Source organism: Talpa occidentalis, unplaced genomic scaffold (genome assembly GCF_014898055.3).
Source record: "Talpa occidentalis isolate TD23 unplaced genomic scaffold, MPIMG_talOcc4v2.1 talOcc4.7, whole genome shotgun sequence".
Lineage (NCBI taxonomy): Eukaryota > Metazoa > Chordata > Mammalia > Eulipotyphla > Talpidae > Talpa > Talpa occidentalis.
Genome location: NW_023605083.1, coordinates 76188844 through 76214936, shown reverse-complemented (window position 1 = coordinate 76214936; position 26093 = coordinate 76188844). Strand labels below are relative to the sequence as shown.

The 26093-nt window shown below is 38.6% G+C and overlaps 1 protein-coding gene across 1 annotated transcript in view; it reads left to right on the top strand.

Moving 5' to 3' along the window:
• The first annotated feature begins 18539 nt into the window (after positions 1–18539).
• Positions 18540–26093, top strand: part of HSD17B3 (hydroxysteroid 17-beta dehydrogenase 3) — a 45593-nt gene continuing 38039 nt past the window's right edge. Inside the window, exons 1-2 of the mRNA XM_037493912.2 lie at positions 18540–18803; positions 20964–21010. Of these exons, the coding sequence (XP_037349809.1) occupies positions 18650–18803; positions 20964–21010 (201 nt within the window). The 5' untranslated portion in view covers positions 18540–18649. The remainder of the gene's footprint in view (positions 18804–20963; positions 21011–26093) is intronic.

Below are 26093 nucleotides of genomic sequence, written 5' to 3'. Positions count from 1 at the left end.
CCAAATGTAAGTGGCACTATCCAGTACTTAACTTTCTCCTGGCTTATTTTGCTTAGCACAATCCCTTCCAACTCCATTCATGGTGCTATAACAGAGTGGTCTCCAGGAAAAGGGGAGGTTCCAGGTTCCCTGCCCCACCCAAGGGAGGGTGGAACTGAGCAGGGAGAGAAGAAGCTGCAGAGGAGACTGAGGAAGGAAGGAAGCAGGATGGAGCCAGGAGGAGACCTGGAGGAGGCACATGGAGCCGAGAGACATGTGAAGAAACTGCACTTGCCTTTTGGTTGTGGACTGGGTGACACAGATGTGAATGAGAGACCTATGGGGAGGTGACAATGGAGGTTTTTGTCTTGATTTTGATTTTGCTCTTTTCCCTCCAGACTTGTCTGGTTGTTTCTGACCCTTTTCTGTGGGTCCCCACTGGAAGATGCTTTAGACTTGTGGCAGGCTTTGGGGCCTTGTTCTGGGCCAATCCTGCTTGGGTGGACTTTTACGTACGAGGGGACAGGTAACTTGAGTGCTTGATTTAAAAACTATATTCTTTGCCTTTTCTGTATTGTTTCCTAATTGTATTAAAGTTCCTTCCCATTAAAGTCTCATATGTTTTGTGTTGATGCGGCGGATGGCAGAACCTATTTAGAGCAGGCAGGTTTGTGGGGTCTGGGCTGCCTCTCTCCCTGCCCTGTAATAGTGCCACAAATGGGATGAATTTATTTTTTTGATCACCGAATACTATTCTATTGTGTATATTTACCATGTTTTCTTGATATATGCATAGGATTCTCTAGCTATAATTTTCAACATTATCAGTATACCTTTGTGTGTATATATTTGGAACTCTTTGACCTTCCTGGCTCTGGATGTCTGTTTCATTACCCAGTTTGGGGAAGTCCTCTGCTATTATTTCTCCAAGTGGGATTTCTACCTCTTCTCTGTTCTCCTTCTGGAACCCCTATGATACAAATGTTTCTTCTCTTGACACTATTCCATAAGTCTCTCATGTTATCATTTAAAAATTAGTTTTTCTTTTTGCTGGTCTTTTTGGGTGCTTTCTACTACCCTATCTTCAATCATGCTGATTTATTCCTCAGCCTCATTGAGTCTACTGTGGGGCCCTCTATTTTAGTTCAGTTATTGTTTTCTTTATTTCTTTTTGGAACTTTTTCATACATTCCTTGTCCTTGTAGTTCTCATTTTGTTCATCCCTGGTTCTTCTAATTTCAATAAGCATCAAGACTGTTGCTCTGAAGTCTTCTTTCAGTAGTTTAGTTAATTCTGTCGTATTAGGGATTTACCCCAGGTTTTGTCTTAATTAATCATTTGTCATGAATTCCTCTGCTTCCTCATTCTAGTTGATGTTCTGTGATTATGTCTGTGGATTAATCTAGATTGCTTTCCTTCCCAATCCTCCTGTGATGGTCTTACATTAGAATTGCAGATAACAGAGTATTGTCCTCTGGGTATTGGTTTTGGTTGCTGTGCTGTCTGTTGTCACCTTATCACCAATCAAGATGACTAGAGCTTAAGAGCCAGTGGGGGCTGGGCATGTTGGGAGTATTGCGTTTTGCTACCGTAATTTGCCAATTACATAAGTCTCCCTGGTTGCTGAATCTGCTTGAACCTAGGGAAGGATGTGTAATTATCACTGTTTAAGGCAGATCAAGACAGACTCCAGTGGTTGTGCTTTCCCAGAAACCCTAGACTGCAACAGACCCTTCAACTGAAGCCTAGTTATCATCTCAGCAGGTTTTGCCGACAGCCTCTTTTCCCCTGCAGTTCAGGCACCAGCAGAGTGGCCCAGGGGTTGCGGACTTGAACCACTAGCAGATACCATAGGAAGTTGCAAATTGTATCACAGGGTATCCACATGCCTGCAAGCCCAGATGGAGGCTGAACTGGTGCTTCTGACACTACCAAGCTTGCAGTCAGCAGCCCTAGGTGCTGTCACTCAATGGCTGCCCACTCTCAGTGTCGTCAAGGAGGCAGTACTTGCCCAGTGGCAGGGAGTTAAAAGCCCAGGTTAAGACCCCAGGGGATCTGGGTGGGGAGGGGTGTTTGCCTTTTGGGACAGCTGAGCTAGTTGCCAGTTCAGTACCCAACCTACAGTCAGCAGTGGTGGTTAATCATCGTCAGTGGGGTAGGAATCCAGGAAAGCCCTGTGAGTATGTCTAGGGAAAGAGTAGATGCCTTTTGGGACCACCAAGCTAGACACCAGCAACCCCAGGTGTGTCAGCTCTGCTTTCCAACAGTAACTCTCTTTTGGGGAAGTAGCATTTGCCCATCTGCAGTGGGCTTGGAGAGGTGGAAAGCCCTGGGGGAGGAATGGGTGCCTTTCAGCATGGCAATATACCTGCCAGCAGTTCCAGGTGCTTCACTTCAGCACCTATTCAGCACCTGCTTAGCAGTCATTAATCTTTATGATATGTGGCACACGCCTGTCTCCAGTGAGTGAGGAGCTCAGTGAAGGCCCAGGAATCTGGGTGAGGGGAGAGGCTGGTGCTTCTCCCATTGCCCCAATAATATTCTGGTTAGGACCATTTCTCAGGTTTTCCTACTCTATCAGGTGGTCTCTGTCTTACTTTCTTATGCTATTGCTGATTCCTCAATTCTCTTACAAGTGCAATTGCTCCTTAGCCCACTGTCTCCATGGAGGAAGAGACAACTACAGATGAAAATTAGCCCACCATTAAGATCCCCTTCCTTTTAATGGTTTCAGTTTACCTTTAAAAGGCTTTTAGAGTGTCACCTTGGCACTCCCAAGCTATGTAAACACCTTCTCATGCATCATCTGCATTTCTGAAAACCAGAGACCAAGAATGCTGTTGAGAAAAATATAAACATCAACTTAACTTTTAGTGAGCTTGTAATGACAAAACAAAAAAAAAAGATTTTACTTTCTTTTAAATTTTTTTCTAAGTTTCATTCTCAGAAGTCTTGAAGAATATTTTGTGTTTTCCTAATATCTAATATGGTTAATATTTTGTTTTTGTAGCCAGAATGCTTAGGTGGGTATTCTTATTTAATTTTTTTTTCTTTTTTTGCGATCACTCCAAATAGCTTTATTGGCCTTTTGTTTAATGACACTTTTTACCAGTGTGAATAAAGTACTTCCATGTGTGGCCACCAGAGGGTACCCCAAGAGCAGCGTGGCTGCTCTTGTGGTGAGGTTGAAACTTGCAATTTCTACTCTTCCAAAGAAATAGATTTTTGAGGGCTGGGGTTGAAGGGATCTCCAATATGGCTTCTTAATTAAGGGTTAGTTGAGGGTACTGGATGCAGAGAGGTAGTACAAAAGGGACTTGTGAGCCCCTAGGAGGCAGAGGAAGAAATGTAGACTAATGCTCCAGGTTTTCATGTGTCTCTTCCTAAAAAAATAAAAGTCACTCAGGATGGGTCAAAGAGAATTAGTTTCACATCTGTGCTATTTTGCTTACTTTGGACTATTATAACAGTGCCACTGTTTTTTATTTTTAAGATTTATTTATTTATTTATACAAGCCTGGGTACAGTCAGAAGCGCAGAAGGGTGAGAGAATTCACCAGAGCCAGAGGGGAGAGCAGAGCAGGCAGACTGACGAAGTACACTGCTGAGGGGAGCAGCAGGCAGCAGGAGAGGTCTGCACGCCATGTGGGACCTTTGCCCATGGCTGGGGATCAAACTGGCGCTGCAGAGGCTGCGGGCAGTTTCGCAACCCAGGGCGCAACTGCTGCGCCACCAGGGAGGCCCCAGTGCCACTGTTTTTTAACTTTGACTTGTTTTTTTTTAACTTTTTAACTTTTTTCTGTTGTTTAAGTGATTTTTTCTGTATATTTCAAGAACAGGGGCACTGAGGTTTTAGACAGCTGTTTTTTCCCCTGTTCTCAGGAAAATGGTGAAGCTATATATGTTAGTAATTACGGAGTCTATTTACCTTTTTTCCTTTAAAGTAATCACTTCAACTTCTAAGTCTTATTTATTTTGGCTTATGAGTTATTTTAATTTTCTGTGAGTGGGTATGTGTATTTGTGCATACATTTTGAGTGCTGAGACTTGCCAATGGTCAACTGCTTGGCTGACAAATAATGGCTTTTCTGTGGTAGCTTTAGGGAAACTGAAGACACACTCAAGCAGTTCGAATCTCCAAGTTTTCTTTCTTTCATCAGCGAGTGAAATACAGAGGAAAAGAAAGCATGCCCCTTTAGAAAACCAGAAAACCCTAAGCCGTTGCCAAGGACTTCAGGGTCAGGAAATGCCATCTGTGTGCCTTCAACTCTTATCACCACCAGCATCACAGCCTCTTCTCCACGGTGTGTGCTACCTGGACGAAAACATCAGCATCATTGGGGGCTTGTTAGGAATGCAGGATATCAGGGTGCGCATACTGAATGAGAATATAAGTTTCAATCCAGGTGATTTGAGAAGCGCAACCCCAGGATATTGGTCTAGACCATATTTGTATTTCTGGAGTTCTTACCTTGGGGTTCATACTTTTAGGGGCCTGGTGAGTTTGCAAGGGGAATAAATTCATCTTGATTTTTCCTGGCCAAAATTTATCTATTTATTTTCATTTGAATGTAGGCAAACCCACAATAGTATAGCAATGTGGTTGATTCTTGATTAACAGCAAATCTCTCCAAAATCCATGTAAGACTCCCCTAAAACTTAACTTCTAATAGCCTAGTAGTTTTCTGTTGATAATATAGACACTTGACTAACACATATTTTGTACATTATTAGGTATTTCATACTGTATTCTTAGAATAAAGTAAGCTGGAAAAAAGAATATATTATTAATAAAATCATAATGGGGGCCTCCCTGGTGGCGCAGGGAGTTGAGCACTGTACTGTGAGGCAATCCACAGCCTCTGCAGCACAAGTTCAATCCCTGGCCAGCCAGGGAACAACCTACATGGTGAAGCAGACCTCTCCTGTCTTGCCCGCCGCTCCCCTCAGCAGTGTATTTCAGTCAGTCTGCCTGTTCTGTTGCACTCTGTCTCTGGTGAATCCTCCCACCCCCCGCATCTCTGGCCTGTGCCTCAGCTCTTGTATGCATAAATAAATAAATCTTTAAAAAAAAAAAGAAAATCATAATGATGGGAAAACACTTTTATAGTACCATACTATATTAGTAATGTAAGCTTATGTCTTCTGTATATAAGAAAATTGCATATAAATGGACCCACTAGTTAAAGCTCATGTTGATCAAAGGCAAACTATACCTGTGACTTTTTTATCCCTAGAAGTTGAAATAATTTTGTATCACATTACAGTTTATTTCAGTAAAATATGTAAACTCTGCTCAGCATTTTGGTAGTTATTAGAACTTCCACTAGTTCTATTTAATATATTCATGAAGAAGTATATTTTTAGTCTATAATATTTAGAAAATACTGCGAAAATTTCTTTGGCAATGGGTTTTGTTTATAGTTCTATGTATTTTATTTATGCATATAAAATACATTATTTGGAAAAGGAAACTGTAACCATCACTAGACTACATTGTGGTTCATCACAGTGAACCACAATGAACCAGGAGAAGGGGAGGAAATGAGGGGGAGAAGAAGGGGTCCTGAAAAAAAGTAAGGACCCCTGCCTTAGAGAGAAAGAGAATTGTTACAGATTAAATATTTCTTCATGGAACTGTTCCATTTTTGGCCTTAGTACCATTAGAGATTCACTACCCAAATTGGTGTAGATCAGGACATGAAAACATTAATTCAAAAGGGACACCTGCACCCCTATGTTTATATCAGCACTGTTTACAATAGCTAAGCTTTGGGTCAAAGAGAATTAGTTTGCCCAAAAATAGATGACTGGATCAAGAAGATGTGGTACATATACACCATGGAATATTACTCAGCATTCAAAAAAGATAAACTCATGCAATTTGCAGCAACATGGATGGCGCTGGAAGGGATCATGCTCAGCGAAATAAGCCAGAAAGAAAAAGAAAAATACCGGATGGTCTCACTCATAGCAGGAATCTAGAAAACCTAAATAAGGGACCAGGAAAAAAGACTAATTATAATAAAGTAAAAATCAAAATCAACAGGTAACTATAAACCAGAGACACACTATGTGGGTGGGGGAGGGCAGGGGGAGGGAGTAGGGTCAAAAGAAGGGTGGTGGGAATTTTACGGGGTCTATAACCAAGATGAAAATGCATACTTTGTGCAAAAATGAAATGATGTAAAAAATATATAAAATTAAAAAAAAATTGGTGTAGATCAACCCTTGGGGATATTTTTATCATTTGCCCCTGGTGGTAGTGATGGGGGTCATTCCCCAGTCAGTGGTGGGACAGCAGTTTGCAGCTGAAGGGAGTGGGGAAAGGAAGGAGCGAAGAAGGGGAAGGGAGGGAGGCTGGGGAGAGAGGGAAGGGAAGAGAGAGAGAGAATGGGACAGGGCAACTATCCTTTAGTACCATCACTTGTTTAAAGATCAGAAGAGAGACGAGTGGCCCCAGTTGTCACAGTACAGGCTTTATTCTTCAAATATGTGGCTGCTTACCTCAGGTGCAATGTTAATAGTCTGAAAATGTGGGATGGCATTGTGAGGAACTTTGTGAATCCACTTGCCAGTGAAATAAGCAAAACTGGAGAAAATTATTAAAAAAAAACTATTTGTTCTTTGGAACTATTTGTCTTTGGAAGTTGTCTTAAGTTCATGTAACAAATGATTAAACATTGATTCAAAAATCCTAACAAAACTTTGTAAGGGCAGTGAGAGGCTGTGGCCTTTGAGCCTTGACCCATCCATTCTCTCCTTTCCGAGCTCAGCTTGATGAACCTCCATGCCAGTGGGTGTAGTCATTCTCCTTTTAGTTCCCACTCAAGGTTTACTGTATCTGATTAGGAGAGGTGGCCACCAGCATTTCTCATCTCCAAGTTGAAGAGGCTCAACTCCTGGTGAGTACCATTCACCAAGCCATGTGCATAGGATGGAAGCTGTTACCCAGGGACACAGGTCAAGGTTACAGCAGATCCTCTAAAAATGTGGAGTCATTGAACAATGTTGATGAAAAAACATATTACAATGTTGATGAAAAAAAGTACAATCTGTGTTTTCAATGAAAGGATGGTTTTTGAGGACCTGCTTTTCTTATAGTCAGTTCCCAAGAAATTCCTTACAATATTGAGGTCTTATTTTTTCCCAATTGCCTGTGCTCCAACTTACTTCAATACAAAAGTTCCATGCCAGGGAGAGACAATAGCAGAGGCTATCTTACCACCCAGGAAAAACATAGAAAGTAAATAATGGTCTGCTTAGTAGCTATTGAATAAAAGAGGACCTAAAGCAGGAATCAAAAATAACAGATGAGACTAATGAAAATAAGGATACAAACTACCAGACTCTATGGGGTGCAACAAAAATGATTTTAAGAGGAAAGATCATTACAATAAAGGTCTAAATTAAGAAGCAAGAAAAATCCCAAATAGATAACCTAACACAGATTGGAGAAGCAGAACAAACAAGACCCAAAGTTATAGAAGGAGGGAAATAATAAGAAATAAGAGCAAAAATAAATAGAAATAAAAAGGTCAATGAAACTAAGAGTTGCTTCTTTGAGAAAAGAACAAGACAAGCCTCTAGTTATATTAACAAAATAAGAGAAAAGACAAATAGAATGAAAAATTAAAGAGGTGAAATTACCATAAATAGCACAGAAATACAAAGGATATTCAGAGATTATGCTGACTAACTACATGCCAATAAATTTGATAATCATGAAGAAATGAACAAAATCCTAGATTAATCTACTTTACCAAAACTTAATCAGGAAGAAATAGAAGAGTTGAAAAACCCAGTCACAAGCATGGAAATTTAAATAGCAATAAAAAGATCTTCTCCACCATAGAGCAAAGGAGGGAAGGGGAAGTGTTTCAAAATAAAGAGGGAAGAAAACAAGGGACATGGCGATGGTTCATGTGTGCTATGGTAGTGGAAGAACTATGTGGTCTACACTTCAAGGGCAGAATCCTTTTACTGTACACAAAAGAACCACAATGTAAGAAAATAAAATTAGAAATGGAGGGCCTCCCTTGGTGGCACAAGGGGTTAAGATGTAAACTATGAAGCTATTCACAACCACTGAAGCATGAGTTCGATTCCCGGCCAGCTAGGGAGCAACCCACATGGCGCAGCAGACCTCTTCTGACTCACCCGCTGCTCCCCTCATCAGTGTACTTCGGTTGATCTGCCTGTTCTGTTCCCCACTCTGTCTCTGGTGAATCCTCTCACCTCCCACACCTCTGGCCTGTACCCCAGTTCTTATATGCATAAATAAATCTTTTTAAAAAAAAAACAAATTCAGAAATGGAAAAATAAAAACCCTAACAAAGTAAGCATAGCAAATTACTCCAAGGGGGAGAGTATAACATATTAGGGGGTTATGTGGAAACAAATGTACTTGCCTTGACCTACTGATGGTTATGTGGATTTTTGTTTTATATTTGTTAAACTTCACAAATACATTATTTATTTGGACTTCTTTCATGTATACTTCAAAATAAGATAGTATGTTTTGTTTCTTTTAATAAGAGTGGATTGAGGTAAACAAAAGAGATCTTCCCTAAAACAAAACTCCAGGACCAGATGACTTTACAAATAAATTTTATCAAACCTTTCCCTTTCTGACTAATTTCACTTAGCATCATCACCTCAAGTTCTATCCAGGTTGTCACCTTTTTGAATAGCTGCATAGTATTCCTTTGAGTCTAGATTCTCAATTTCTTTATCCAGTCTTTTGTCGGTGTGCATTTGACTCCACATCTTGGCTATTGTGAATAATATTGTCAGAAAGGGAAAGATTACTGGATGGTTTCTCTCATATGTGGGATATAAATAACCAAAGCAAATCAACTGACAAAACACAAGAAAACTCACTCTTAGGTGCTGAAAAAGATAATGGTTGCCAAGGTGAAAGATATATTGGGAAGGGGGTGAGAGGAGGGAAGGGGCGCTAATGAGATAAGGTATTGCCTCTGGAATAAGTTGAGTACATGTATCGAGGTATGAAGCTGTTTAACCCCCAAATTATATAGTTTCATGAACAACAGTGAATCAATAAAACTTGATAATTTTTTTTATCAAACCTTTAAGCTAGAACTAATGCTCATCTTGCTCAAATTGTTTTTAAAATTCCAATAAAGACTTCATATATATTTTATTATACCAATATTACCTTAATGCTAAAACCAGATAAAGACAACACAAGAAAACTATGACCAATATCCTTGATGAATGTTGAAAATCCTCCACAAAATACTAGCAAATAGACTTCAACAACACATCATAAGGATTATATAGCATGATCAAGCGGGGTTTATCCCAGGTTTGCAAGGATAGTTTGATATACATAAACCAATGTAATATATCAACAAAGTTAAAAATAAAAATCACGATAATATCAGTAGATGTAGAGAAAGTGTTAAATAAGCTTTTAGCACCCATTTATGATTAAAAATTAACAAGGTGAGAAAAGTCCCACCTTACACATAATAATGATTTTATATTACAAACCAATAGGCAATATAATACTTAGTGGTGAAAAACTGAATGGTATCCACTTAAGAGGAGGAACAAGCTAAGCAGTTCCACTATTTCCACTTTTGTTTAACTTAATATTAGAGACTTTGGCCAGAGCTACAGACAAAAACAAGTAAGAGGGCCTCCCCGGTGGCGCAGCGGTTGAGCGCTGGGTTGCGAAGCTGCCCACAGCCCCTGCAGCGCCGGTTCGATCCCCGGCTGCTCCCCGGCCACCGGAGGAGGGTCCCGCATGGCGCGCAGACCTCTCCTGCCGCCCGCTGCTCCCCTCAGCAGTGTACTTCGGTCCTTCTGCCTGCTCTGCTCCCCGCTCTGGCTCTGGTGAATTCTCTCACCCTCCCGCGCTTCTGACTGTACCCAGTGCTTGTATAAATAAATAAATAAATCTTTTAAAAAAAAAAAAAGTAAGAAAAAAGAAGTGCAATTATTACTATATGCAGATGATATGATATATATAGAAAACCCTAAAACTCCACCAAAAAACTGCCTGTACTCTTTCCCATAGGTGCTAGACCAAAATTATTAAACATAATAGATTAATACAACAAAATGGTTGGTTACAAAATCAACATACAAAAATCTGTAGCTTTTATATATACAAACAACAAGTGAGATGTAAAAGAAATTAGGAAAACTCCATTTATAAGTGCTTCAAAAATAATCAAATACCTCAGAACTAAATGAAAGAACCGACTCCCATACAATGAGAACTACAAGGGTTCAGATAGCGACATTAGGAGATGGAAGGACATCCAAAGTTCCTGCACGGGGAGGAGGATCAATAAAATCAAAATGACTATTCTGTATAAAGTGATTTATAAATGTAATGCAATCCCCAGTAAAAAGCCAATAATATTTTTCAGGGAAATTTAGCAAAATATATTGATATTCAAACGGAACCACAGAAAGGTTTGAATAGCAAAAGTAATCTGTTTTCTTGGTGAAACTTTGGCATGAGTTTTTAAAATAGAGTAACATTGGTTTACAGCACTGTTTATGATTCAGAAGTGTAGGATCACACCCTTCAGGTGTATGTCACTACACCATATTTACCATTAAGGTTCTGAAAGTCCTTCACCCCAGCCTACTGTGCCCTCTCCCCACTTCCTCTCCTTTCTTTTCTTCATACTGATAGCCTCAATTGTATAGTTAGATTTCTAGGGCATGTTATTGGTTTGATTTTATCTGACCCTTTGTGATATTACTCTGTATCCCACCTGTAAGTGACACCATCTTTTATTTGTGTTTTGCCTTCTCATTTATTTTATTTAGCATAATTTACTCCAGTTCCAGCCATTCTTTTGCAAAAGTCAATAATTTATCTTTTTTTTATAGCTGAATATTCCATTGTGTATGTATATCACATTTGCCTAATGCACTCATCTTTCTTTGGGCACTTAGGTTGTTTTCATAGTTTGGCTATTGTAAGTAGAACTACAACAAACACGAGAGTGCAGGTATTCCATTGCATTGATGTCTTTGTATTCTACAAGTGGGTATCTAAGAGTGGAATTGATGGATCATATGTCAGATTTAATCTTATTGTTTTGAAAAATGCCTGTACTCTTTTCCATAGGTGCTGGACCAGAATTAAGTTCTAACAAACCTTCAAAGACAAACTAATGACTCTAAAAAAATAAGAGGGAATGCTTCAAATATATTGTATGAATCATTATCATTCTGATACCAAAAGCAGATAAGGACATCACAACAAAAGAAAACTACACACCAATAAATCTTGAGGAACATAGGTGCACAAATCTTCAACAGACTCTAAGCAAACCAAATTCAAAAATACATTTAAAGGATCATATGTCCCACAAAGTATGATTTATTTCAAGGATAGTTCAACATCTATAAGTCAATAAGTTTAATAAAGGAAATTCCAAGAAAAGAAGAGATAAAGATCATATGATCATATGAATAGACACAGAGAAAGCATTTGACAAGATTCAACATCCATTTAAGACAAAAAAATGAAACTCAACAAATTGAGAATAAAGGCTTATATGCCTTATTCACATATGACATATATGACATACATATTTGTCATATATGATAAACCCACAGTTAACATAATACTCAATGATGAAAATTTGGAAGCTTTTTCTCTGCAGTCAGATACAAGATGAGGATGTCCACTGTCACCACTACTATTCAACATAGTAACAGAAGCCCTAGCTAGAACAATTAGGCAAGAGAAAGAAATAAAAGGACTCAAATTGTGATAGAAGAAATGAAACTTTTCACAATTTGAGATGACATGATAGAAAACCCTAAAGATGCCATTAAAAAAACTATTAGAAACAGTATATCAGTACAATAAAGTGGCAAACTACACCAGAAAAATCAGGACACAGTCAAAGACTATTAGGCCCTGCTAATCTTATTAATAGGACCCAGGCATGAACTGGAAGAGGTCTCATCAGTCAAAGCGGGGCCTATCTGGACATTGATAAGGGTCCTAACCACAAAGAATTGAAACAAATATAAAATGTTGATTGGATGTGTTCTTTTTTTTTTTTTTAATCTAGTTTCTTTTTTTTTTTTAAAGATTTATTTATTTATACAAGCACTGGGTACAGCCAGAAGCGCGGGAAGGTGAGAGAATTCACCAGAGCCAGAGTAGGGAGCTGAACAGGCAGACTGACGAAATACACTGCTGAGGGGAGCAGCGGGCGGCAAGAGAGGTCTGCGCGCCATGTGGGACCCTCGCTGGGGGCCGGGGATCGAACCAGCGCTGCAGAGGCTTCAAGCAGCTTCGCAACCCAGTGCTCAACCACTGTGCCACCGGGGAGGCCCTGGATGTGTTCTTAATGAAAGTTCTCACCTAGAAAATCCAAGTTCTAGGTCTAGCGTAGAGGATAGTTAGGAACCAAGTCATTACTTTGAAACTGGTAAATAAAGGAAAAAAATCAAGCATTTACTTAACCTCACACCTGTGGAAAGGGCCCATATTAAAAGAATAGCAAACAAATGACAAAGATGCAGTAAAAGAGGGAGCCCTCAGATTTGGGGGATACAGTGTCCTCTAGCTGTCTGTTAAGTCCGTAAGTTCCATGTCTTTATTTAGGGCTCTAGTGTCTTTATTTTTTATTTATTTATTTATTTTATGGAGCTGGATGGTGTGGGTTTATTTATTTATTTATTTTTTAGTTTTTTTTAAATTATTTTTTTAATAATAAATTTTATTTTTATATTCCCCATACAATTGCAACCCCCCATTTTGACCCCAATCCTTCCCCTCCCACCCCCCACACCCCCAAAAAGTGTCTCTGGTTCATAGTTTTTTGTTGATTTGGATTTTCACTTTCTTATAGTTATTCATTTTCCTGGTCCCTTATTTAAGTTTTCTAGATTCCTGCTATGAGTGAGACATTCCGGTATTTTTCTTTTTCTTTCTGGCTTATTTCGCTGAGCATGATCCCTTCCAGCGCCATCCATGTTGCTGCAAATTGCATGTGTTTATCTTTTTTGAATGCTGAGTAATATTCCATGGTGTATATGTACCACATCTTCTTGATCCAGTCATCTGTTTTTGGGCATTTGGGCTGTTTCCAAAGCTTAGCTATTGTAAACAGTGCTGCTATAAACATAGGGGTGCAGGTGCTCTTTGGAATTAATGTTTCTGTGTCCTTTGGGTAAACACCTAGGAGTGGAATTGCTGGATCATATGGAAGCTCTATGTTTAGTAGGTCCAGAAATCTCCACACAGCTCTCCATAGTGGTTGGACCAGTTATTTTTTGTCTCATTGATCTGTCCATTGGTGAGAGTGGAATGTTGAAGTCTCCCACTATATATATATATATTTTCTTTTTCTTTAATGTCTGTTTTCAGAGCTGATAATAATTGTCTAAAATATTTTGGTGCTCCTGCATTTGGTGAGTATATGTTGAGGAGTGTTATATCTTCCTGATGCATTGTCCCCTTGATCATAATGTAGTGTCCATCTATGTCTCTTTTCACCTTTTTTGGTTTGAAGTCTATTTCATCTGATGTAAGTATAGCTGTCCCTTCCTTCTTTTTTGGTCCGTTTGCTTGTAGGATTGTTTTCCAATCCTTTACTTTCAGTCTGTGTTTATCTTTTGTGGTTAAATGTGTATCCTGGAGACAGCAGAAGGTTGGATTTGTTTTTTAATACAGCCTGCTACTGTGTCTTTTTAACGTGGATGGAGCTAGAAGGAATTATGTTTAGTGAAATAAGTCAGAAGGAAAAAGAGAAATATCAGATGGTTTCACTTATAGCAGGAATATAGGTGAACCAAATAAGACATCATTTTAAAAAATAATAACAATACAAAACACAACAAAGCAATAACAGACAATTCTAAATCAGCGACATCCTGCAGGGGAGGAGGGGAAAGAGGGATCAGAGGGAGAGAGGGAGGCGCACAGGGGACTGTGGTGATGGTGCACGGGTGCATTGGTGAAGGAAAGTCTATGGGGACTACATCTGAGGGGGGAGGGAAGCAAATATTATTTAAAAATGAACAATGATATAAAAAGTAAAAAAGGGAATTCTCTTACACTGCTGGTGGGAATGTAAATTGGTCCAGTCACATGGAAGGCTATGTGGGGTTTCCTCAAAACATTAAAAATGGATCTACCATATGACCCAGTGATTACACTGTTATGGCAGGATTCTGTCAGGTAGTACTCAGAGAGGAGGAGGGAAGTTCTTTATTTACCCACTGGGCTTTACACTGGTGGACCCAGAAGAGTTCTCTCTCCAAAGTCTGAGCCCTGAGCAATTAGGTAACAGAATATTTATTGTCTAAAGCAAGGTTGTATAGAGTTAGCTGGGAGGCATGAATCAGGCATGTGACCTTAAGAGCATTTGTGAGTTGTTCCCTGAAACTTTTAGTCCAAACTTTGTTCCAACTTCAGGTAATCACAGGTCAGCCTGAAATTTTCCACTTCAACACTTCTAGGAACCTACCCAAAGGACACAAAAACACTAACCTGAAAAGTAAACCTGTACTTTTATTTACTGCAGCACCATTTACGATAGTCAAATATGGAAACAACTTAAATGCCCTTCAAACAGATGAATAGATCAAGAAGATGTGATATACATACACAATGGAATACTACTCAGCGAGCAAAAATGATAAAAATCATGTCATTTGTGGCAATATGGATGCAACTGGAAGTGATCAGGCTAAGCAAAATAAGTCAGGAGGAAAAAGATAAATATCACATCATTTCACTTGTATGTGGAATATGTAGAAACCAAACCAAGGATTGGGGCAAAAAACTTGCAAACTGACCATAGATCTGAGGAATACGACAGGATAGGAGGAGCAAGAGTGGTCAAAACAAGGGAGGGAAGAGCACAATGGACTGAGGTAATGAGTCACATATGCTCTGGTGGTGGGAGAACTACAGGGCCTACACCCGAGGGGAGAAATCAAATACTGTCCAAAAATTAGCAATGATGTAAGAAAATAAATTTAAAAAATAAATCAATTTCTTAAAAAAAAAAGGAAAATAGCAACAGCCTGTGTTCTCCTTATCAGTGATTATGAAAATACAGTAATACCCTGTTCTTTCCTTATCAGTTATTAGCAAAGAAACAAGGGACAAACTGTTGATGATTACAAAAGACTCCACACTGCTGCCTTTTATCTTAAGACTCATTTCAACCAATCAAACCAAAAAATGACCTAAGCTTAATTAAATCATTTCCCTGCTTGATCCTTAACAATTCTTCTATACCCTGCCCTTTGATTGTGGACCTGGATCATGATTTGTATTCTTAAATAAAGACTTCCTTGATTATATTATTGTCTGATTCTCAGTCAACAGCCATAACCACAGAGTCTCCTGTGAAATTTGAACCCCACCATGGGTCCAGGATCTCCATTTCAAATTTGTTCCTTAAATACACCCTTTCAAGCCTTGAATATTCTTCTGAGTTCTCTTTTATACCCTTTAGCAGCTAATTCCATAATGATAATTTTTAAAAAACAGTAAGTGGTCCCTGTGCAAATGGCTGCATGATTTGCATCCCTTGAGAAAACCTGATTGAGATACTAGTAAAACTAAAGTTGTACAGGTATAATGTGTATGACCCAGCAATAGTGTGAGTATTGCATGTGTGTGTGTGTGTGTGTGTGTGTGTGTGTGTGTGTGTGTGTGAGAGAGAGAGAGAGAGAGAGAGAGAGAGAGAGAGAGAGACAAAGAGAGACAGAGAGAGACAGACTTTGACATGTGTGGCAAAGTGCAAAAACAAGTGGTGCTGTTCAGCATAATCCAAATCTACTTACCTATTAACAGGAAACTCTCTGACTGGAAAGAGAGAGAGGGAGAGGTGGGGAGAGAAAGGGAGAAGGGAGAAGAGAGAAGGGAGAGGGAGATATCAAGGGTACCTCCAAGATTTTTAATCTGAACAACTGGAAGATAAGAGCTGTCATTTTCTGATAGAGAAGCCTACAAGAAGACAGGTTTTAACTTTTTGTAGTTAATATCAGAAATTAGTTTTAGACATATTCAGTTTGAGATACTGTAGTGGCAGGAATGACACAGTGCAGGATTTCTATGACCGGGCAGATGGGTGAAGGAGGAGTCCTGGAGCCCTCAGTGTCTTTTTCAGGCTTTTATTTGGATTTAACAGGTACATGGCAGTCTGGATTTAACAGGTACGTGGCAGTCTGGGGTGATGTGGGGTCAGGAAGCTGGAAGGCCTCCCGGCTCCCGGCTAACCTTCATTCTTTACTGGTCTCTCCGGCGCTCTCTCGTGGCCTCTTCTGGTCTGCTGCTCCATTTTCTACTTTGCTCTTCTATTCCATTCCAACTCTCTCTGCTAGTGTCCCCGTGATGCTGCCCTAATAAGCCCAGTCTCTCAGCCCAGGTGTACCCACTTACATATGCCCACACCTTACTCCAGGTGCCTGCCATCAGGCATGCATTCAGGCCCACAGATCCATCATCAATCCTAATGGCAGGAGGGCAGAAAAGCCTGGTACTTTTTACCTTACCCTACAGATACCCATTTAAATGGAAGTGTTAAATAGAAAATTGGTTGGGCAAATCTGCATGACCAGACTGAATGACCATTAAATCTATACATTTGAGGTTCTTCAGCATTCAGTGTTCTTAAAGTCAAGAGGTTGCGTTTGTGACCAGATGAGTAATTATGGATTTTCGAGAAAAGAGCTAAGGACTGAAATCTGGGATGTACTTCTTGGATGACAGCTATGTCCTTCTTTCTCTGTTTTGGTTGTCATGCTCACCCCATCTGCCCACCCCAAAGGTCATTTCTCACTATCCAGAAGGGTCACATCATTGTTGCAGGCTGATTCCTCCCTTTCATTCAAATTTCAGCTCACAGAATTTCCTTTTAAACACCTTCTCTAAGGTGAGAAGAGAGACAAAGGAACTGATAAATTATTCAAGGAGATAATTGAAGAGAACTTACTGAGCATGAAAAAGGAGATGAACATAGACATATCAGAAGCGATAAGAACACCTAATTACCACAATGAAAAGAAAACTACAGCAAGACACATAATAGTAAAGCTTGCAAAAGTCCAAGACAAGGAAAAATAATGAAACTGGCAAGGGGGGAAAAACAGATAACTTATAAGGGAAAATTAATCAGGCTGACATCGGACCTCTCTGAAGAAACACTAAGGGCAAGAAGAGAAGGGAGTGACATATTCAACAAATTTCAGGACAGGAAAAAATAAACACCTGGGATTACATCAAACTGAAAAGCTTCTATACAGCAAAAGAGACATTAATCAAAACAAAGAGACACCCCGTTGATTGGGAAAAAAAACTTGGCACTCCATACAACTGACAAGGTACTGATCACAAAGATAATCAAAGAATGCACAGGACTCAACAAAATCAAAGTAAACAATCCAGTCAAGAAATGGGCAGAAGAACTAAAAGAAACTTCTCCAAAAAGGACATGCAAATGGCAAACAGACATATGAAAAAATGTTCAATCCCTTATAATGAGGGAAATGCAAATCAAAACCACAATGAGATACCACCTTACATTAGTAAGAATTGCACATATTTAAAAAAAAAAAACTAGCAACAACAAATATTGTCGGGGATGTGGTGAAAAAGGAACTCTCCTATATTGCTGGTGGGAGTGCAAACTGGTCCAACCACTCTGGAAAGCTGTATGGAGGTTCCTCAGCCTACTAAAAATGGAGCTACCTTAGGACCCAGCAATTCCACTCCTAGGGATCTACCCAAAGGACACAAAAACATTGATTTAAAAGATTATCTGTACCCCTATATTTATTGCAACACTATTTATAATAGGTAAAACCTGAAAACAACCCAAATGCCCCAAAAGAGATGAGTGGATCAAGAATATGTGGTATACATATATATATATATATATATATATATATATATATACACAATGGAATATTATTTCACAATCAAAAAAGATAAACTCATGCCATTTGCAGCAACCTGGGTGGAGATAGAAGGAATTATGCTCAGTGATGGTGCACAGGTGAATTGGTAAAGGAAATTCTATGGGGACTATACCTGAGGGGTTGGAAAGCAATCTTTTTTTTTTTTTAAATGAACAATGATGTAAAATATACATAAATTTAAAAAAATAAACACCTTCTCTAAAAGATTACTCAGTAGCACTTTTCCATGGCACTGACCTCTGACATTACCTTATTTGCATATTGTCTTTCATACTGGAATCCCAGCTCCCACCTTGTGAAGACCCCACCTTATTTACTTTTGTCTATTACAATGTCTCCAACAGCATATGCCATTAGACAGGCGGTCAAATAAATATTTGTTGAATAAATGAATGATAACATACATGACTGCATTCTTTTTAGCTTCCAAATTCTGGGAGAGCAACCTGGACTGACATTTTTCCGTGATCCAGTCTTTATTTTTCTTTACCTCCACTTTTCACTTCTTCACCAGCACTCCCTTGCTGTTACGAAAGTCCAACAGTGTTGCAAAGAGATTACAGAGAACAGCTTCTGCCAAAGCCTGTGAATCAGAAGATTGTATAAAGAGGTTAATCTTTATACAATGTGCCCAGTGATTTCAGGAAGATGAAGGACATGCCCCAGAGGGCCAGTAGAAGGGCCAGGCCAGTTCCAAGACAGTATTTGCTAAGGTGCAGTCATGGGGCAGGTTCTGGAGCAGCTCTTCATTTTGGTAGGGCTGTTGGTATTTCTGGTCTACCTGGTGAAGTGTGTGAGATTCTCCAAATGTATTTTTTTGCATTTCTGGAGAGCTCTGCCAAGGTCTTTCTTGAAGTCAATGGGACAGTGGGCAGGTAAGAAAGCTTTCCACCTCTTCTGTTTTGTTATATCTGCTTCTTATTATTTATGTCTCAAGGGATATATTGCTTTTCTTCCTTTTGAAAGCAAAGGTGTAATTCCTTTGGGTGATTTTAATTTGGATGATGGTGGTGGAAAGAATGAGTGAAGTTAAAATGTTCTTAAAAAACAAGATGTTGGGCTTGAGGAGAATAACTAGGGAGGATGCTACTCAGCTCTCCCCTATGTGCCTGCCCTCTCATCCTTGCTAGCTGAGTTTGTTTCTTTATGGAGTTTATAATGATATAAACAATAAAGAATGCACAAATTTCTATATCCTCTTTTACATATTTTCAAAAGTCCTGGGTTCCTCCATTCTCTTACAGGGCATTTTAAAATTCTGAAATTCAAGCAATTTAAGTATATATTTTTACATCATTGTTGATTTTTGTACAAGTTTGATTTCTCCTCTCAGGTGTAATCACTATAAAATTACCACCACCAAGACACCTGTGAACCATCACCATAGTCTCTGTGCTCTCCACTCCCATTTTGATCCCTCTCCCTCCTCCTCCCCTGCTGAATGTCTCTGATTTATAGTTTGCCTGCTAGTTTTGTCTTTTTTTCCCTAATCCTCTCCCTTATTAAAAGATATTTCTCTGAGTCATATCATGAGTTTGTGAAGGCATTCCAGAATCAAGGCATCTAAGATCTCTTGGGAGCTATGTTTTCAAGATGGTTAGAATCTGGGTCTGGTTTGTGTACCATGATGATTAAATGCTACTTTCTATTAGGTTTTATTTCCTGGATGTTTCTTGTGAGTTCGTTTCTTGTGAGTTTCAGCTCCATTGCTGAGTTTAAGGTAAAGGCATAAGGCTATGGTTTTAGTATCTCTTTATGAAGTGCTAAAGATAGATTTCCAAGCTGGGAATCAAGAAATCCGATGACTTTAGAAAATATAAATCATCTAAGAAATACATGCATAAGGAGATGTGAACTTTCTAGGGCTGCCAGGTAAAATACAACACACTCAGTTAAATTTGAATTTTGGATAAACAATAATTTTTTAGTATAGATCACTCCAAATATTGCATGGGACATACTTACACTAAAAACTACCATTGTTAACCTGAAACTCATATTGAACTGTGCATTCTGTATCTTCATATACTAAAGCTAGAAAACTTACAACTTTGTGTGTGTTTGTGTATGTGTTTGTGTGTTTGTGTGTGCACGTGCACGTGGGTGACTGAAAACTCCTTTGTTCTAGGAATAGTATGTCTCCAGTGAACTTTAGCTTGAGTGCGCTGTATCTCAATATCCTGCTCCACACAGATACAGATGAGGTGGTTTAGGACTCTTTCTTTTATTTTAGAGTGTTTTCCATGGTTTCACCAACCTCCCCACTCCCAAAAGCTTCATTTTGAACTTTTAATGGAGGGAGGGGAGGACTGCAAACTTCAGAGTGGGAAAGGTTTGAGGGACACCATGATGGAATCTTCTGTCTAGAGAGTAGTCCTGCAAGAACATGTGACCAGGGCCTCCCGGGTGGCACAGGGGGTTGAGCGCAGCACTGTGAAGCAGTCCACAGCTTGCAGCAAAAGTTCGATTCCTGGCTGGCCAGGGAGATACCCACATGGTGCGGCAGACCTCTCCTGTCTCGCCCGCTGCTCCCCTTAGCAGTGTTTTTGATCCTTCTGCCTGTTCTGCTCCCTGCTCTGTCTCTGGTGAATCCTTTCACCCTCCTGCAGTTCTGGCCCGCACACAAGTTGTTGTATAAATAAATAAATCTTTAAAAAAAAAAAAGAAAATGTGACCAGCAAGATAGAAGACTAGAGATCTATTCTCTCCTTTAAAACCATTTCTGGGGCCTCCCCTGGTGGAGCAGCGGTTGAGTGCTAGCCTGCGAAGCTGCCTGCAGCCTCTGCAGTGCTGGTTCAATCCCCGGCCCCCAGGGAGGTTCCCACATGGCGCGCAGACTATGGTGCGCAAACCTCTCCTGCCGCGCCTGCTGCTCCTCTCAGTAATGTATTTCATCAGTCTGCCTGTTCTGTTCCCTGCTCTGGCTCTGGTGAATTCCCTCACCCTCCGGCACTTCTGACTGTGCCCAGTGCTTGTATAAATAAATAAATCTTTAAAGATAAATAAATAAATAAAACCATTTCTGCTTTTTGCAGTGATCACTGGAGCAGGAGATGGGGTTGGAAAAGCATATTCATTTGAGGTAAGTTGTGTTCTCAGACTTTCTCTTTCTTGGGTATTGAACACATTCAGGCCATGTGATGTCTGTCTCAAATATAAGATTTCTGATTATAAAAGCAATATGTATTTATTTATGAAAGCTAGTATTTTTTTATTACAGAGGAAATGTAAAGATCATAATTTCACCCCCCTGGGATTATTTCTCCTTGGGAATTGTTTCAGGAATATATGGGATATTGTTAATTTTTAGTGTAATTGTACCGTAAGTGTTTATATACTTAAACACAATTTAAAAAATGATAAGCTACCTTCCTTCTATCTGTCCTTTATAACTAAGGCATATATTGATTTTTAAAATTATTTTTATAGCCATAACATTATCTATTATTTGCATTTCAAGAAGATTATTAATTGCAAAGTATTATATAAAAAGAGGATCCACTAAGATTTGACTAGGAAGTTTGAATACCAAACCCTGGCTCTCTCAAGTACTAAGTAATGGAGATAGGTAGGTAGGTAGGCAGATTGATGATTGATAAATAGATACAGATGATAGAGAGATAGATAGGCAGAAAGATATTTAATTTATTCTAATTCTTTCCCTCCCTCAAATGAAGCTGTGAGCCTGATGTAAGCTATTTATTAATCAGTTGGGTACACCTACCTAGTCAGAACAGAGGTTTTGAGTAAAGCATTAGGATATCAGGGATTTCAAATTTAAAGGAAAAACAAAGGTACAGAATGGGAGATTGAAACTTAAGGGAGAAGATGGACTAATTGCAGAAAGTATCTACCAACATTTCTCAGAATATTAGTAGCATTGTTTAGATTCCTGATGATTCATTACATTCCAAATAAAATAGGTGCTGAAATATTAAAAAAAAAAAAAGGGGATCCCATAGGACTAAGAGTTACTAGAATATGATTGCTCTCTTTGTGTCTTTCCTTCCAGAATTGTTTCTCTGATAAAAGATAATTATGATTAAAATAATGCATATATAGCATATCTGGTTCTGTTAATATTGTTATTATTGTTATTATCAATATTATAGTTATTATCACAAATTCCACATTTCATTGATGAATTATTTTTTTCTTAGAATTCTCATGTGTTTTATTTCTTCCTCTTGCCTATTACCCTGACCTCTAGAATCATATAAAATACAATATGAGAAACAGAAACAATACTAGAAATGGTAAGAGGATGGCTGTTAAAAAAATCACAACACCTTAAAATATAATGAAAAGCACCTCATTCATAATAGAAAAATAATCTTAGAAATAAACAACACAAATTCATAGGTCTATTTCTAAAGAAAACAGTAAAATTCAATTGAGAAATGTGAGCCATAACCTGAATAAGAGAAAAATACCATAGTCTTTTCTTCTTCTTGTTTTTTTATTGGTGGTCTATCTTATTAACTCTAAAATATCAATTATTTTTCATCAATGTCTTATAAGTACACACAATGGTTTCTTTCTTACATATCCTTCCCTCCTTCCTTCCTTCCTTCTTTCCTTCCTTTCTTTCTTCCTTCCTTCTTTATATTTTACATCCTGTTTCATTTTTTTTTTTACAATGTTTGCTGTCTTTTTTCAGGCATAATCCCCATTTCACCTGTGCACCATCACCATAGTCCCTTGAGATTTTCTCTCCCTCATTTTGATTCATCTCCCTCCCCCTCCCCTGCAGAAATTCTCTGATTATAGTTGTCTGTTTATTTTTGTTTTGTTTTATTATTTTTATTGTTATCATTTTTCCCCTAATACCTTACTTGGTTCCCTTATACTCCTCCTACAGGTGAAACCATCCAATATTTTTCTTTTTCCTTCTGACCTATTTCAATGATTATAATCCCTTCTAGCTCCATCCATGTTGCTGTGAATGACATTAGTGTATCTTTTTTGAATGCTGAGTAATATTCCATGGTGTATATGTACCACATCTTCTTGATCCAGTCATCTATTTTTGGGCATTTGAGTTGTTTTCAAGTCTCACCTATTATAAATAGTACTGCAATAAACATAGAAGTACAGGTATTCTTTTGAATTAGTGTTTTTGTGTCCTTTGGGTAGATTCCTAGGAGTGGAATTGCTGCGTCATATGATAGCTCCATTTTTAGTAGTCTGAAGAACCTCCACACAGCTTTCCATAGTGGTCGGATCAGTTTGCATTCCCACCGGCAGTGTAGGAGAGTTCCCTTTTCACCTTACCAACATTTGTTGTCGCTAATTTTTTTAATATGTGTCATTCTTGGGCCTCCCTGGTGGCGCAGGGGGTTGAGCTCAGCACTGTCAAGCTGTCTGCAGTCTCTGCAGTGCCGGTTCCATCCACAGATGCTAGGGAGATACCCACATTGCGCGGCAGATCTCTCCTGTCTCGCCCGCTGCTCCCCTCAGCAGTGTTTTCAGTCCATATGACTGTTCTGCTCCCTGCTCTGACTCTGGTGAATGCTATCACCCTCCCACACCTCTGGCCTGTACCCCAGTTCTTGTATGCATAAATAAATAAATAAATAAATAAATAAATAAATAAATAAAACTATGAGTCATTCTTACTTGTGTAAGGTGATATTTCATTGTGGTTTTTATTTGCATTTCCCAGATTATGAGAAATGTTGAACATTTTTTCATATGGCTGTTGGCCATTTGCATTTCCTTTTTGGAAAAATGTCTTTTAAGTTCTTCTGCCCATTTTTTGACTGGATTGTTTATTTTGTTTTTGTTAATCATGTGAAATTTTTGTAGGTCTTCGTGATCAGTACCTCACCACTTGTATGGAGTTCTGAGATTTTTTTCCTAATCAATGGGGTGTCTCTTTGTTTTGCGTAATTCTCTTTTGGGTATAGAAGTTTTTTAGTTTGGTATAGCTCCAGCTGTTTATTTTTTCCTTCACTTTTTTTGCCTTGGATGATGAGTTTTTAAAGATGTTATTGAGATGTATGTCTTGTAGTGTTTTACCTATGTTTTCTCCTATATATTTTTTGGTTTCAGGTCTTATAGTCAGATCTTTCATCCATATTGAGTTGATTTGTGTGCACGGTGAGAGGTAGTGGTCTAGTTTCATTCTTTTGCTTATGGTGGTCCAGTTTTTCCAGCACCATTTATTGAACAAACTGTCCTTGTTCCATTGCAAATTCTTTGCTCTTTTGTCAAACATTAGTTGTCCATATATGTGTGGCTATATTTCTGTGTTTTCTATTTGGTTCCGTTTTTCTGTGTGTCTGTTTTTGTTCCAATGATACACTGTTTAAATTATTATGGCTTTGTATTATAGGTTGAAGTCTGGGGGTGTGATACCTCCATTCTTCATTTTAGTCAGGAGAGCTTTGGCTATTTGAGAATTTTTTTTATGGTTCCATATGAATTTCATCAGTATTTGTTGTATCTCTTTGAATAATGTTATTGAGATTTTTATTTTTATAGCATTGAATCTGTAAATTGCTTTTGGTAGGAAAGCTATTTTAATAATGTTGATTCATCCAATCCATGAGCAGGGGATATCTTTCCATTTCTTCCTATTGTCTTCTATTTCTTTTAACAATGTTTTATAATTTTCCTTGTAGAGGTCCTTTACTTCTTTTGTTAGGCTTATTCCTGATTATTTGATTTTTTTGTTTCAATTATAAAAGGGCTGCTTTTCTTGATTTCTTCTTCAGATTGGTTGTTTGTGTATAAGAAGGCTACTGATTTTTCTGCATTGATTTTGTATCCTGCTTCTGAACTAAACTGATTGATTGTTTTGATTAGTTTTTCTGTGGGTTTTCACTGCTTGTAATTGGTCTGTTTAGGTGCTCTATTTCTTCTTTATGTAGCTTTGGATGAGTATATCCTTCTAGAAATTTGTCCATCTCTTCTAAATTGTTGAACTTGTTTGTATATCTGTTCATAGTAATCTGATATTCTTTTGATTTCAACTAATTCTATGTAATTTCTCCTCTTTTGCGTACGATCCTATTTATTTGTGTTTTCTCCCATTTTTTCTATGTGAGCCTGGCTAGAGGCTTGTCTTTTTTGTTTATTTTTTTAAAGAACCAACTTTTGGTTTCATTGATCTTTTGGATTGATTTTTTAATTTCTATTTCATTTATTTCTGCGTTGATTTTTATTATTGTTTTCTTCTACAGATTTTTGAGGGTTTTTTTGTTGTTCCTTTTTTTTAGAGATTTATTTATTTATGCATGTAAGAGCTGAGGTACAGGGCAGAGGTGTGGGGGTGAGAGGATTCACCAGAGACAGAATGGGGAGCAGAACAGGTGGATATACTGAAACACATTGCTGAAGGGAGCAGCTGGTGAGACAGGAGAGGCTTGCTGTGCCATGTGGGTCACTCCCTGGCAGAGGCTGCAGATTGCTCATAGTGCTGTGCTTAACCCTTTGTGCCCCCAGGGAGGCCCTATTGTTCTTTGAGATGGAAGATTAGGTTGTTTCTTTGAGTTCTTTCTTGTTTCTTGATGTGAACCTGCATTACTTTATGCTTTCCTGTTATTACTGCTTTTACTGCATTCCATGCATTCTAGAAATTGGTGTCCTCCTTGTTCAACCCAAAGTAGTTTTTAATTTCTTCTTTGATTTCCCCTTTAATCCATTGTTCTTGCAGTAGTGTGGCTTTTAATCACCATGACATGGGAGGGTTCTTTGTTTTCTTTTCATGGTTTATTTCTAGTTTGATGCCTTTATGATCAGAGAAGATAGTTGGAATGATTTTGATCCTAATGTATATGTGATGTTTTTCTTGTGGCCTAATATGTTGTCGATTCTGGAGTATGATCCATGCACACTTGAGAAGAATGTTTACTCAGGTTTTTGGGGATGCAGTGTCCTATAACTGTCTGTAAAGCCCATGAGGTCTAGGTCTTTATTTAGGGCTCTAGTGTCTTTGTTTATCTTTTGTCTTGTTGATCTGTCCATTGGTGAGAGTGGGGTATTGAAGTGTATGCATCTTCTCCAATGTCTGTTTTCAGAGCTGATAAAAATTGTCTAATATATTTTGATGCGCTTTCATTTGGTGAGTCTATGTTGATGAGTGTTATATTTCCTGATGCCATTGTCCCTTGATTATATTGTAGTGACCTGTTGAAGACTAGCTTTTGGCAAAGTCGGGT